General features: G+C 34.0%; 2 protein-coding genes across 6 annotated transcripts; both read left to right on the top strand.

The window, feature by feature from the left end:
• The first annotated feature begins 1,806 nt into the window (after positions 1-1,806).
• On the top strand, positions 1,807-6,925 carry LOC107948408 (small GTPase LIP1). 2 transcript variants are annotated; one of them, XM_016882944.2, is made up of 7 exons: positions 1,833-2,444; positions 3,469-3,560; positions 3,646-3,787; positions 4,510-4,814; positions 6,160-6,213; positions 6,308-6,438; positions 6,556-6,925. In XM_016882944.2, the coding sequence occupies exons 1-7, from the start codon at positions 2,354-2,356 to the stop codon at positions 6,749-6,751; spliced, it is 1,011 nt and encodes a 336-aa protein (XP_016738433.2). In that variant the 5' UTR covers positions 1,833-2,353; the 3' UTR covers positions 6,752-6,925. The 2 variants fall into 2 exon arrangements, with proteins under 2 accessions (XP_016738434.2, XP_016738433.2); XM_016882945.2 differs by lacking the exon at positions 6,160-6,213 and having other exon boundaries at positions 1,807-2,444.
• A 1,027-nt stretch (positions 6,926-7,952) lies between these two features.
• LOC107948409 (uncharacterized protein At5g64816) lies at positions 7,953-9,699 on the top strand. 4 transcript variants are annotated; one of them, XM_016882946.2, is made up of 2 exons: positions 7,953-8,085; positions 9,028-9,699. In XM_016882946.2, exon 2 carries the CDS (start codon positions 9,076-9,078, stop codon positions 9,454-9,456), a length of 381 nt encoding a protein of 126 aa, XP_016738435.1. In that variant the 5' UTR covers positions 7,953-8,085; positions 9,028-9,075; the 3' UTR covers positions 9,457-9,699. The 4 variants fall into 4 exon arrangements, with proteins under 4 accessions (XP_016738435.1, XP_040960463.1, XP_040960464.1 ...); XM_041104529.1 differs by having other exon boundaries at positions 7,971-8,085; positions 9,023-9,699; XM_041104530.1 differs by having other exon boundaries at positions 8,026-8,172; positions 9,023-9,699.
• The last annotated feature ends 4,168 nt before the right edge of the window (positions 9,700-13,867 follow it).

The raw sequence follows: 13,867 nt of genomic DNA on the forward strand, positions 1-13,867 counted from the left end.
TAAGAAAAGTCCCCTTTTACATAGAAGAGGTCGGCTTAACATAGTGTTCGGCTTTTTAAAGCAACAACCAATGCCGTTTTGTCATCTAGCTTTTCTTTTTTATCGGAGCGAAAGCTAAAGTAGTACTCTATAACCAATAGGGTAGAAGTATAGGCTTTTAGTAACGTCTTCCAAGTCTATTGAATTATAGTACTTTATCTCCCAAGTAGAATATACTAGTCCGGGCCAGACTAATATATTGATACTCTAGATGTTTCATTGGTCATTATATGAAATTAAATGCCCAGCAAAAAAGTAACTACCAGTGAGGGGGCTATTGGAGATAGCACCCGAGCGTAACTGCTGTATAGTAATAGGGTGCCCGAATGTATAGTTATAGGGTGCGCGAAGCCCACCTCCCGTATTTTTAAAGGAGGAGGGAGGTGGGTCCTTAGCGCCACCCAGATAGAGTGAAAAGAGGAAGAGTGAGGGGGCTATTGGAGATAGCACCCGAACGTTAACTTCATAGCTCTATATTAGTATCTTATACAACTACGACCAAGGTGCTGTCAATTCGGTGCAGGCTTTTTGCAGGTTTTTTTGTATATTTTGGTAAATAAAAAAATTATAATATTTTGGTAAATAAAAAAAAGTTATAATATTTTGGTTATTTTTTATTTTTTTATAATAATTTTGTAAAAAACCCGTAGTTTACCTAAAAGAAAATGGCTTAATGCACACTTTAGTCCTTGAAGTATACTATTTTCCCCACTATGGTCGTTAAAGTTTTTTTTAGCCTACTTCAATCCTTAATATTATCAGATATTCCCAGTTTAGTCCCTAATGTTTCATACATTCCCGATTCGGTCCTTTGGATGTTAAAAAAATTGGCCAACCAATCATATGTTGCCACATGTCATACAATGATGTCATCATTCGAAAAAAACCTTAAAAATATTTAAAATTGCAAAAAATCATTTTAAAATTAAAAAAAATTACAAAAATATTAAGAAATAATATTTTTAGAAAATTACAAAAACAATTGTAAAAATACTAAAACACTAAAATTTACTAAAAATATTAAAAACTTTAATATTTTTAAAATTTTATAAATCACATTTATTAGAGCTTGAATATGAGATCATTGTCTCTTGGAAAGATATCACCTATAATAGTTGTTTTATAATTTAATCAATCGGAATTTATAATTGGTAGATATTTTTAGGTCATAAATTTAGATAATTTTTTAATTATTTAAATAATAAAAATAATTTTATTTCAATTAAATAATCATTTAAATCATAAATAATATTATTTTTCATTATTTAAATAATTTAAAAAAATTATCCAAGATTTATCACCTAAAATTTTAAAATATTAAAAATAATGAAATTTCTAAATTTTTTTAAACAAACTTAGTAATTTATATATTTAAATATTTTTTTATTATTTAATTTTATAATTTTATAATTTTAAATAATTTTAATGATTTTTAATTTTTTAAAATAATTTTTTGTATTTTTAAAATAATTTTCCATTTTAAAGAAATTTTATAGTTTTTTCAATGACGACGTCACGATAATATCATTATGTGATATGTGATAGTATACGATTGACTAAACATCCCAGCCGTTAGTTTTTAATGTTCAAATAATTAAATTGAGAACGTTTGATAATATTAAAAACTGAAGAGGGTTCAAAAAAAAACTTTAAGGACTAAAGTGAGACAAGCGATATACTTGTGGAATTAAAGTGTACATTAAGCCAAAGAAAAAAAAAAGAAATTGACATCTTAAAAATTTGACGCGCATTCTAGCGCGTGTCTGATACATTCCAACTTCAAGCTTCCTTGTTTAATCAATCGGTATCAACACATGAAAAAGAACCATACTCGATCCATCTTGAAAACCAAATTTTGGATCTCTGCTTAGCTTTCTTTCTTTATCTATTTAATTTATTCAATTTTCCTAATCTTCGTATGAACTCCACTTAAAACGTTGAACATTTTATTTCTGGAAAAATATAGTTTTAAACCCAAGTTTAATCGATTGACAAATTTAAAGACAACCCCACTTCTTGCATTCCAATTGTAAAGATACCCATTGGCTTCTTAGATCCAATTTAGTTCAGAAATGATGGGTTTTTGGATCGTGGATTTGGGTGTAGATCTTGGGTGGATTTTGGTGTGAGATGGATATTGGTTTGAAATTTTGGGTACCCATTTCAAGAAATAATTACTGTGCTTTAAATTTGCGCCTGTTTGATGGGACTTGATTAGTATTGCAATTGCTTTAGAGTTCAGTTGGGTCATTTTTTGGACTAGATTTTTCTTGTTTTTTGTGTGCGAGAAGAAAAGAGAAAACAAGAAGGAAACATGTTTTGGAGGGAACGTGAGATGGAGAACAAAGAGCTTAATGGAGGACCTCCTTGTGGGCAGATTAGAGTTCTTGTCGTTGGTGATTCCGGTATCGAATTTTACTTTCTTTTCTTTCTTTCTTTTTTAGTCACAGAATCTTATGTTTTCATGTATTGTTTATGTATTTGCAAAGTTTTCTGCTATTTTCTTTATGCATTTCTGAATGGAGTAACTGTTAAGGGTTTTAACGAGCTTGTATGCTTTAAAAGTATTATAATTGTAACTATACGAGAAGGAACATGCTTGATAGAGATATCTTGGTGTAGAAAAAACCATTGTTTAGCTGTTGCTGATTTTGGATTGGCTAAACTTATGAATTTCAGCTTTTAGCCTCCCGAAGTGCAACTCTGCTGGAAAAAAGGACGTTTAATTTACCTGCCAAAATGTAAGGATAAGAGCATTTAAAGTAACAAATGATTTTATTTGCAAATCCAAAATTTGAGAGCTTGATCAGTGTGAAATAAGAGACAAAGTTTATGGTGTGAAATAATTGCCTATCTCAGCTTTTGCTTGAGGAGATGTAGTGTGTGATATGCATGTGTAAGAAACGAATTTGGAGGCCATTGGAGAAAGGAATGGGATGATGTATTAAGACTTGAAATAAATGGAGAGAAGGAGAAATCTTAGAGCTAACTTGGTAAGTTGAAGTTTTTTTCTTGGTATAAGAGGGAGCACTGTGGTTTGAACCTATATCCATTTTCATACCTATCCTTCCCTTAAGGCTTGAGTTACACTTCAAGTTTGTTTAAAGGAAAATATGCATGGCCTTGGTGGAAGTACTTCAGTAATTTGTCATTGACACTTCTAATACTTCCTGTGTCAATCAAACAGATCTTTGCAACAGATTTACTGTTTCATATTAGTATACCACTTAATTTGGATGTTACATTGATTTGTTTTTGACTTCCTTGGTATTCCTGACACTATGTTAAGCTGTTATTAGGAAGGAAGGAGACTCTTGATCTACTGTTCTGTTTTATTTAGTTTCATGCTTAGATTAAATATAAAGATGTTTGTTTCCAGTTTTTTGTTAAATGCCGAACTTCAGATTGAAATCTTAGTCTTTTTGGCAGGTGTGGGGAAAACTTCTCTTGTTCATCTGATTGTTAAAGGTTCATCCACTGCTCGCCCTCATCAAACTATTGGATGTACAGTTGGTGTGAAGGTAAGACTTAGTATTCCTTTATTGCTTTAAATAGAGCCAATTGTTTTAGTTCATTCACCAAGTAGCCACTACAATCCCTACGCAGCATACAACATATGGTTGTCCTGGTAGCTCTTCAAGTAGCTTAAAAGGGGATGCTGAGAGAGATTTCTTCATTGAACTCTGGGATGTGTCAGGACATGAGAGATACAAAGGTTGCAGATCTCTATTTTATTCACAACTTAATGGTGAGCATTTAATCTCTTTACTTGAGAAAATGTCTAAGTACTTGATAATTGTTATACAAAAATTTTCTGATTCTTAACACGTAAGTCTGGAAATCTACAGTCTTTCTTGTGCATTTTTCTAAGTATTGGTTGGTTTACACTGTGTATGTTCTATTGGTTGGTTTACACTGACAGCAGACCATGGCTGTTTCTTGGTAGATAGTTTGATCAGTGCCCTGATAGAGTTACATGTATGCATGAATTGATGGCTACTGTCATCAGTTGCTCTATATCAGCTATCCTACAGCCTTTTATTCCATAAATGAAATAGAGACTGAAACTGCATGCTTCCATTTTTTTTTTTTTTGCTTGAACATATTGCTTTTAATTTTTGGCTGCATTTGATACTATAGACCGTAGATGTAAAAGATGGTTAGGAACTTATTTTTTCTGTGTAGAATCCCTGTTAGTTTCTGACCGGGACACAATTTTGCAAAATACCAAACTGAATGAATTTATTCAACAGAGATGCTTGCAATATAGCTGATTGCACCTATTAATTTTTAACTTGATGGTCTTAAATATTATTGGCATGCCAGCATTGCCATCCTAATGATATACACCTAATTGTCTGCATGTAGAAATTTTTTCCTGCTCCATCTTCCCATGACTTCCTTTGTGATTATTGGAAGGGCTTTGACCTGTGATTTTCTCTCATGATTCTGGCTTGAAACTTTGTGCAGGTGTAATATTTGTTCATGATCTTTCTCAAAGGAGAACAAAAACAAGCCTTCAGAAGTGGGCAGCTGAAATTGCGGCTTCTGGCACATTTTCAGTACCTCTAGGTTCTGGAGGTCCCAGGGGACTTCCTGTTCCATATATTGTTATTGGTAACAAAGCTGATATTGCTTCTAAAGAGGGTACAAGAAGTAGCAGTGGCAATCTTGTTGATGCAGCTCGTCATTGGGTTGAGAAACAGGGTTTGCTTCCATCTAGCGAGGAGCTTCCACTGACTGAGAGTTTTCCTGGTAGTGGAAGCCTTATTGCAGTAAGCATTTAACTTATGCTTTGACTTGCTTATATGCCGTTTAGAGTAAGAATTTCTTATTTTATTTTGCAGAAATTTATGAGAAAACTTGGGTGTTTCATTGTGATTGATCTATTTCTTTGTAGAACTGTAGTTGCTATAGTATTGAATCCTGGAGACGACACTTTGGTTTTTCTTTTACTTGAGTAATTTACGTCTCCAATTGCTGTAAAGAAGGGTGAAGTGCAACAGTTTTCATAAATTGTCCTCAATTTTCTCACATTTCAACTTGAGGCCCTCTCTCTCTCTCTCTGATAAATTACCCCTGTTCTTTGAAATTTATGGTTTAGTTTATCTGTAAATCCTTGTAATTCAGATATTTACTGTGGTCATTGTCCTTGTCTGTTACCTACCGTTTACTGGTGTGATTAATTCCAGCTTTGATTGTTTTAGCAGCTGTGTGACATGATAATTTTTAGGAACTCTCAAAATGTTTTGCATGAAATGCTATCCATTCTGTTGTTAAATTTCCTCTTCTTTGAACTTGATATCTAAGACTATTTTGAGATATGCTTGTTCATGGATATATGTTTTTTTATTGGTAAATGGTAAGATTTTACTTAACCAAAGATGGCAGCAAAGGCACTACAGGCAAAATTTTGCATTCAAAATTTTGGGAAAAACTGAGCCTTTTGTTGGTTCATTTAAAATGTTCTTGTTAATACACTGATTTTTGGTTGATTTGTTAAGATCCGCTGATGCTTTTGGTGGTTGGTTGTTGGTGCTGTGAATCCGGCTAGTTTTGATTCTGAATCTGCATTGTTGCAGTGGCAAGAGAGAGAGAGGAGCAAACTTCTTGGCTTTTGGCATTCATGTAGAACAAATAACGTTATTATTGTTTGTTTGTGGATTATCTGTTTATCTGAGTTAGAAATGGTGAATTGAGGTTAGAGTTATTGAGTGTTGAATATATAGGCTTAGTTCTTTTGACGGAAGTTTCATTAAGCGTGAGTTTAAGTTGCAGAGGAGGTGGCAAAGAAGGAATTTTCTTTGAATAGGAAACACCAATAAATCTTTGTTCTTGAGTCCAGAAATTGAAAATTATTTTCTTCAGATGAACTATCTTCTATTGGAGATATTTTGCTTCACGAAGTTGGTTTCTCAAGCAAAACATGAGCTAAGATGGCATCACAGCTTCCTTAGTTGGCTAATAAATCAATAAGGATGTAGTGTTTAAAACATTAGCAAAAAGTTGGGGTTGGTGAAGATCTAATACTTGCATATTTGCATGGCAAAACCCGAGTTAACAACATTGGTTCTGGCTTTTGCTAATTTTAGATGTCAACATTTTGCTTGATGTCTATAGGCTGCCAGAGATGCAAGATACGATAAGGAAGGTGTGATGAAGTTTTTCCATATGGTATTATTGCCATCTTTGCTTGCTTTATGTGATTTTCTAGCTCTCAATTTGTTGCGGGTTAGCTGTTGTTAGACTTACATCATGCTTGTTTCAGTTGATCAGGAGAAGATATTTTTCAGATGACTTACCAACCCCAAATACATGGTCCGCATCTCCTGTTCAGAGAACCTCTCAGCGTTTAGATGAAAATTCCAGTGATGATGAACAGCTGTACAAGGGTACAAGGTAAATCAAGCCAAGGAGAGTTACCATTGTTGCCTTGTTCTCTCTTTCTCTGCCCCATGTTTCTGGTGCGGTATATGTGATACCATAGGATGCTTCCTTTTTTTGTGTTGTTTGCAGTTTAAGTGGTGACCCTTACAAGTACAACATCCTTCCTCCTCTACCAGCACAGCGCAATCTGACTCCACCGCCCACACTTTACCCTCAACCGCCTGTTTCCGTGACAGAGAATTACAGCCTGCCAAGATTCTCCTTTACAGGCTCCCAGGAAATCAGCGGCAGCAGCAGATCAAAGCGTGCAGATATTAGTGTCTGATATTGGATATTATTGTTGTTTGCTACTACATTCATTTTTCCCATATTCGTTATGCTTGGCATGCCGATTCTTTTATATCACTTGTATGGGGTTTCTGGGTTGGGTTTCGCAGTTTTACTGGATGAATGTATACATATTGATTGCTTTCCCCAATATATAGCCCATTCTTTCCTATCTGACTTGGCTTCTTTCACAATTAAGTTAGAGATTTCATTTCTCAAAATAATTGTTTTTTTTAATACAATACTTACTTTTGCTCAATCTCTCAAGAAAAATTGTGCTTAAAGGCGCCTGAACTCTTCCTAATTATCAATTAAATATTGGCAGTCGTTTCTTTTACTTAACGCCAAAATGCTAAGTTTTTTTTTTTTTTTGATAAAAGACCCGAGGGTCAAAACTTCAATTAATTAATAGCATGATTCAATACAATTGCATGGATATACGAAGGGTAATCCACATTAAAAACCATACAGCAATTTTTAGTCCTAGCCCAAGTAGTTAATTTCACTTTTAGATTATATAATTTAAATATTTTTTAATGTTATTTTGTTGGTTCCATTGTCTGGATGAAAATAAAAATATGTTCATCTACACCGTAAAACCATAACTTCTAATAAAAATTCAGTAATTAAAATAGGACAATAATCAATTTTAGAAATCTATACTATTTATTAGTCTTTTATTGACTCAATTAAGGAATTACAAGAATTCATTTTATTTGTAAAGTAAATTTATATAAAATTTTTCATTTACCATTTAAATTAAAATAATTTTTAGTTTTTATTTGAAACTTTAATAAGTTATATTTGTGTTCTAAATTTTTATATATTTGTGTATCTATACTTACCATTATTCAAGTTCCTGATTAAATTGGTATAATGAGTTAATCAGACATTAACTCGGTTAAAAAATTCTTCATAATTAAAATAAGTGATATTATTCGAGGCTACTTTAATATTTTTTATTTAAAAAACCAATAAAAATATACATCTAAATAGATTTGAACCACACCAATCACATTAATAAAATCTTTAATTTACCACTTACTTAAAATTTTATTTTAATATTTTTATACCTTTTAATTTTATTATGCATTCTTTAACCTCCAATTTTATTATGCACACATTTATATTTATATTTTAAGTACGTCATTTTTTAGTTTCCATTTTTAATTATTTATTAAATGTTATTTACGAAACTTGGCTCCCCTCAAAATTTTAGAAAATTATGAATTTTTTATTAAAATAAAAAATAAAGCCCTTGAAAAAAGGAATTTTTGACAGTTGCAGCTCTAGTCTCTTTCGGTGAAGTTCTCTATATTGCTGCTCCAAAAGGTCAGACTCTAAACCCCAAAGTTTTATTTTCTCTATTTCCCCTCTTTTTCATAGAAATTAAACCTCTGCGATTAGCAGCAGCATTCGGTATATCTTCTTTTTAATTTGATCTGTAACTAGGAATCTTGATTTCTCTTTTCTTTTTGCCCTTCTATCTAAATTTGTGGGTTTTAGCTTATTTTCGGTTTTTAAATTTGAATTTATTTTACCTGTTTCTTGTCTAACTATCCTTCCAATAATGGGTTTATGTTTCTGGCATGATGAGTTGTTATTCTTCCTATTACGAAATGGGTATTTGCTCAATTGTTGTTAAAAATAGCACGATTGTTAAAACTCTAAGCTTTTAGGAATTATTGTGGTTGGTTTTTAACAATAAGAATTTTAATTTTGGGAATTGAATTTATGTGATTGTTTAAGAAAAACTCTGGTTTAACTAGTGATTGTTATGTGTAAAATAGTTATATAAATGGAGGATTCTGAGGCCATTTTATGGCTGTTGGTTGTAATAAGGGCATTAATGTGCCTTGCTTGGGTTGTTCTTTTCTATTGGTTTAAAATATTTGAGACAGAAGGTGGGTAGCTTGATTATGTTGTATGGGAAACTAAGTAGAAAATGGATGTTATCGGGAGGTGAAATGCATGGGGTTTTATGCTATTTGGACTCTTTCATTTTTCCTAAATTATTCGTGTTCGACATTTGTGTCGGAAACATGTTTTGGGCATAGATCTGGATATGATCCTCCAAATATATGAAACCTCCGAAAAACTTGAGCATGTTTGTATCAGACAAATACCAGTTGGTAGGTTCTATGCCGCATCTCTTATGTTCACAGATTATATCATGAAAGTATCATTCGTTGCTAACGAGAATGCATAATGTTTCAGCATATTGTTGCTAGACGTTCATGTGTTGTATTTTTCTCTTTCCATTGAAAAGTGCAGAAAGTAGGGAAAGAAGAAGGTGAAAGGGCTTCTATACTGCAATTTGTGATGGTGGATGCGTGGTGGTCCCTTCTTGGGGCTGCCATCCCGGCTGTAATTGCAGGACAAGCTTTTAGAATGAAGAAAAAGCATGCCGAAGAAGAGAGAATTAAGAGTGCCAGGGGAAGGGAGAAGAGCTCGGATGATATCTTTGTTTGCGAGAGAGTCTGCACATCAAAGCGAATGTTGAAAAAAGTTGGGGCATTTTCAAAGGATCCGATTCCTGATACTTGTGTAACCGTTTGTGGTGTGTCTGAGCTCGATGCTTGCTCCGATGCTTGTGCTCGTACCGTTTGTGTTAACCAACATCAGGTACCCAACTGGAATGACATTGGCCTTCGAAGGTGTCAAAGTGAATGTCTTAGACTATCTGCTTCCCATTCTTCTTAGAACATTGGCTTTTAATTACAGTGACTGCCATATCAGTTTCAAAACTTGGGTCTCTCAATGGTGTGATCCTTTTAGCAGTCATTACGTGATTGTTGAATTTGTTTTTGTGTTTTGACAATTAGTGGTTAAAAAGGTCGTTTGAATTGTTCTTTGCATATGCTTCATATTATGATCTCCCACCTGTAAACTTAATTATTAAGCCTGGTTATGTATGTTCAATTATTAAGCAAGTTCGTTTCTCCATTTATGAAGATCATTGTAATAAAAATACCACATGCAAATTTAGGCCGTCTGGCTTCCACTTCATGCTTAAAAGTACCATAGAAGCTAAAAATGACGAATTTTTTCTAATATTGAACCAAAACTAACTGTTATATCCGTATAATATTCTCACTTGAAAATAGCCTCATAGCAAAAGTTCCTAAAATTGCACTTCAAACCAAAACGTAATTACATGTGCTTTATCGATGGAAATCTCTCTGAACACCGAAGGTGGTGGTAGTTCTCTGAAGGCCGGTAGAGACGATGGTCCTCAGGATGATTTGAATCGAAATACTAAGAAGGTACGTTTTAAAGAGGATAACGGGAATGGGGACATAGATATGATTGTTGAATCAAATTCGATTCCAACCTTGTCTTGGAAAGATAAATTGTTGGGGAATGGATTAGGTGATAAGGGAAAGACAACGGTGAAATCTAGAGAGGGATTGACGATGATCTCGAGTTTTTGGAATGAGATATTAATAGATATATTGTTAATGGGATCCTTGCTATCGATTTCTCTGATCGGATCTAGCAAATTCTCTTTAAGGAAATGGAAACTACGGTAGTCTTGAAATTGCTGGGAAGTATTGGATATTTGGCACTGAATAATCGGGTTAGTAGTCTTTGGAGACCTTCAAAGCCATTCCATCTCATGGATATAAAGAACAAATATTTCTTAACCAAGTTTTAATGTACTGAAGATTTTGAGGAAGTTCTATCACAAGGGCCTTGGTTAATACACAGACAGTACCTAACTGTCCAACCTTGGACCAAAGAGTTTAACCCCTCACAACCTTATTTGAGCATGGTAATGGCTTGGATTTGTTTTCTGGGACTCCTAGATTTCTTGTACGAGAGGAGGGTCCTTGAAGAAATAGGTGGGACTATAGGGAAGGTAGCCAAACTGGATTTAACACAGATAGCAGATCTAGAGGCCGGTTGGCTCGAATGGTCATGTATGTGAACCTAGAAAAGCCTCTAGTGTCACAAGTTCTCGTTAACAGTGTTCTCCAAAGAGTGGAATACGAATCCTTACCAACAATTTGTTACACTTGTGGGAAGTATGGTCACACCAAAGAGATTTGTCCCTTAAAGGAACGAATCTCAATGGTGGAGAAGGAGCGGACGCATTCTGCTTCGGATGGGACTGTGGGCGGAGGAGATGGCGCGAGCTATGGACCATGAATGGTGGTGGAGAAAAAATTTAGGTGAAATTCGTGGGATCCAAAAAATCAAAGAATTGGTTTTTTGGGAAAGGGAGATTCGGGATCTAGATTTGATGCATTATCTAGGCTACAAAACTCGAGGGTATAGGGATTGAGGGGTTTAAGGCAATATCGAAACAGGTAGCAGGGATGAAGGGAAAATCTAAGGAAAAAATGGATGAAGTGGTGAATATCTTTCCAGATTGATGTGTTTTCATGTATATCCTTCCATGCTGGCGTGTCCTGAGCCGCTTGGCTGCAATACATTGGATACTCTTGTAACCATTCTTTCGGATCTGGGATATTTGTTTGATATTCCACTAAAGCTTGTTTTAATTGTTCCTGATAAGGTGTTACTGGGTTATCTTTATCCCATGGTGCCAAGGTGTTTGGTTCTGAACCATCAGAGGGTATTGGCTGTAACATCATCTGGGTGGAGAAAATTGGAGGAGTTGGGAGTTGCTTCAAGTGGCTATGATCAAACTTGATCTCATTAGTTTCATCAGCCCTAGTGATGATCTGATTCTTTGTGGAACGGATCGGCTGGTCATGTTGGTGGATCTGTTCATAGTTGGTTACCCACTTTTCTGGCAAAAGCTTTAATAGCTCCTGCTTGGGTATTTGCTTTGGAACATGAACACAATATCAAATATATTGCAGCCAAGCAGCTCAGGACACGCCAACATGGAAGGATATACATGAAGACACATCAATCAGGAAAGATATTCATAAAGTGACACCACCTGATGACTTAGAAAAAAGAATTAATTTTGTGAAGGGTGTTGATTTGGTGAACGGTGAAAAGAATAAAAGGGAATGGGTTGCTCTTAAGCCCAACAGAAAAGGAGGAGACATCTTTTAATAATATGTGCCTTGATGGTTCTAGAAATTCTCTTAAGTCCATTGGAAAGAAACAAATGTTAAATGTTGGGCCAAAAATTATTACTAATGGGCCAGTTGACTCTTATATTGCAGGTCCAAAATTCTTTAAAGAAACAAGTGTTGTAGGTTCTCATCCAATTGCAAGGGATGAGATGGAGACCAAATTAGAAGCGATTAAACTTTTAAATAATAAATAATGTATTGGGAGATGTGTCGATATTATAGTAAACATGTAACTGCTTTCTATTTATTTGAATGATAAATAAATAAATAAAATTAATTTCACATTTCACTATTATGTCTTTTGTATTTCTGTCTTTTATATTTTGCATGTATAACGAAATTGTGACAAACAAATATTAGCTCATTGATTGTCTAAGTTCAAATTGAAGATAAGTGGCATTATAAGAACGTTTGCATTACGAGAAAGACAACTTACTTTAGTAGATATCTAAATAAGTCTATAATCTCGTAAAAGAATCGAAGTGAGTATTTGATTCAAATACTGAGAAGAATTATTATATTTTCTAGAATTCTAATTAGGGAGATGGCTAGTCTTGGCTATCGGAGCAGTTGACTCTACGGGAAGAGGCATAGATGTATTCATTGGTAGAATGATACATTGGACTAAACCTAAGATGAATTAATTCTGAATCCGTTTGTGAATTAGTTCACTTGTGACATTCATGGTGTGGTTTACCTAAATCATGAGTTAGTCACTGGCCATGCGTATGCAACTCATGGGCTTTGATATAAGTGGAGGCTTATGCTCTAAAGATGATCGAGCCCATAGCTAGTATGTTGGGTATATGACTTGTGTATGGCATGGCTTTACTAGCAACGGTGGAATTCATAGCTCAATTAAAGAGTTAATGATATCCTCTCATTGGCATTGTGTGGATTGATAAATATGGAACGTGGCCACAAGTTGCTTGTTCTCGAACGAGTAATTTATCACAGTCATTTGTTGACAGTGATCATATTAATCATTAAGAAGACCTAATGGTGACAATGAGATAAAATAGGATTGTATTGAGTGAATGGATTTAACTCAAAAGAATCAATGATATCATATGAGGGTAACACACGCATGACGAAGTCATTGGACAAACAGTTGGATGAATTATTTTCGTAAAGAGTATATAATAAGGAGTTTTTAATCATTGTACTTCTTGTGAACTGACTCCATGATTAAGAAAAATTGCGAATTATCGGAACGATGCTTCTAGACATAATTGCAATTACTAGAGCCTAATTGTATATGTCGGATTGGTCCCTCTGCTAGCTCAACAAAAATTCAATCACACTGCATTTCAATCAGAAGAAAATTCTACGACTATGGAAATAATTTAATTGAGTCAATTTATTTGATGTGGAATTAAATTAGGTGGTCGTGAGAATTGTTCAACTAGAGAATTTGATTAAAGAATTTTCTTGAAAAATCTAAGTAATTTTTGGAAAAATTAATTTGGATCAAGTAAAATTAAACTAATCAAATTAATTAAAATTAATATGATGTTTTTGAAAATTAATTTTCAAGTCAGACAATTGGCCTAATGGGTAATTGAACTTGAAAATTGGACCTGAGATTGTAAATTGGGCATGAGAGCCAAAAATTGAGACCAAGACCCAAAAACTGGTCGAACCGGGCCTGGTTTAACGGTTCAACTGATGGCTAGACCAAACTGGTCGGGTCGTAACTGTTAGAGTATGCCCAAAGATCAATCATGGGATGGTTGTAATAATATACTTGATTTATCATGTTTATTAATATAAGGTGTTACCATTATTGTTTTAGTTTCTTTTCTGTGTGTATAAATAAACTGTTTTATAATAATGTCCTATGAATAATATGATTATTCTTAAAAGATCCTTAGTCAAGTATTATTGTTAGATAGGAAAATGATAATGCATTAAGACTAATATGTAGTTGATTGATGATAAAGAGTTATCATTGATATGGAATGTCAGAATCGATGCATGAATATGTGTGTTAGAGAACAACATATTGGATTGACCCATTATGAGTATGTTTCCTGGATTATTATGTAATTGTCACG

This window comes from Gossypium hirsutum, chromosome D11, assembly GCF_007990345.1.
Source record: "Gossypium hirsutum isolate 1008001.06 chromosome D11, Gossypium_hirsutum_v2.1, whole genome shotgun sequence".
NCBI classification, from domain to species: domain Eukaryota; kingdom Viridiplantae; phylum Streptophyta; class Magnoliopsida; order Malvales; family Malvaceae; genus Gossypium; species Gossypium hirsutum.

Bases quoted from the DNA above. Each gene is read 5' to 3' on its own strand.
- LOC107948409 (XM_016882946.2), top strand. From the start codon at position 9,076: ATGGTGGATGCGTGGTGGTCCCTTCTTGGGGCTGCCATCCCGGCTGTA.
- LOC107948408 (XM_016882944.2), top strand. From the start codon at position 2,354: ATGTTTTGGAGGGAACGTGAGATGGAGAACAAAGAGCTTAATGGAGGA. The intron at 2,445-3,468 runs GTATCGAATTTT...TCTTTTTGGCAG, and splicing joins TCTTGTCGTTGGTGATTCCG to GTGTGGGGAAAACTTCTCTT. The intron at 3,788-4,509 runs GTGAGCATTTAA...AACTTTGTGCAG, and splicing joins ATTTTATTCACAACTTAATG to GTGTAATATTTGTTCATGAT.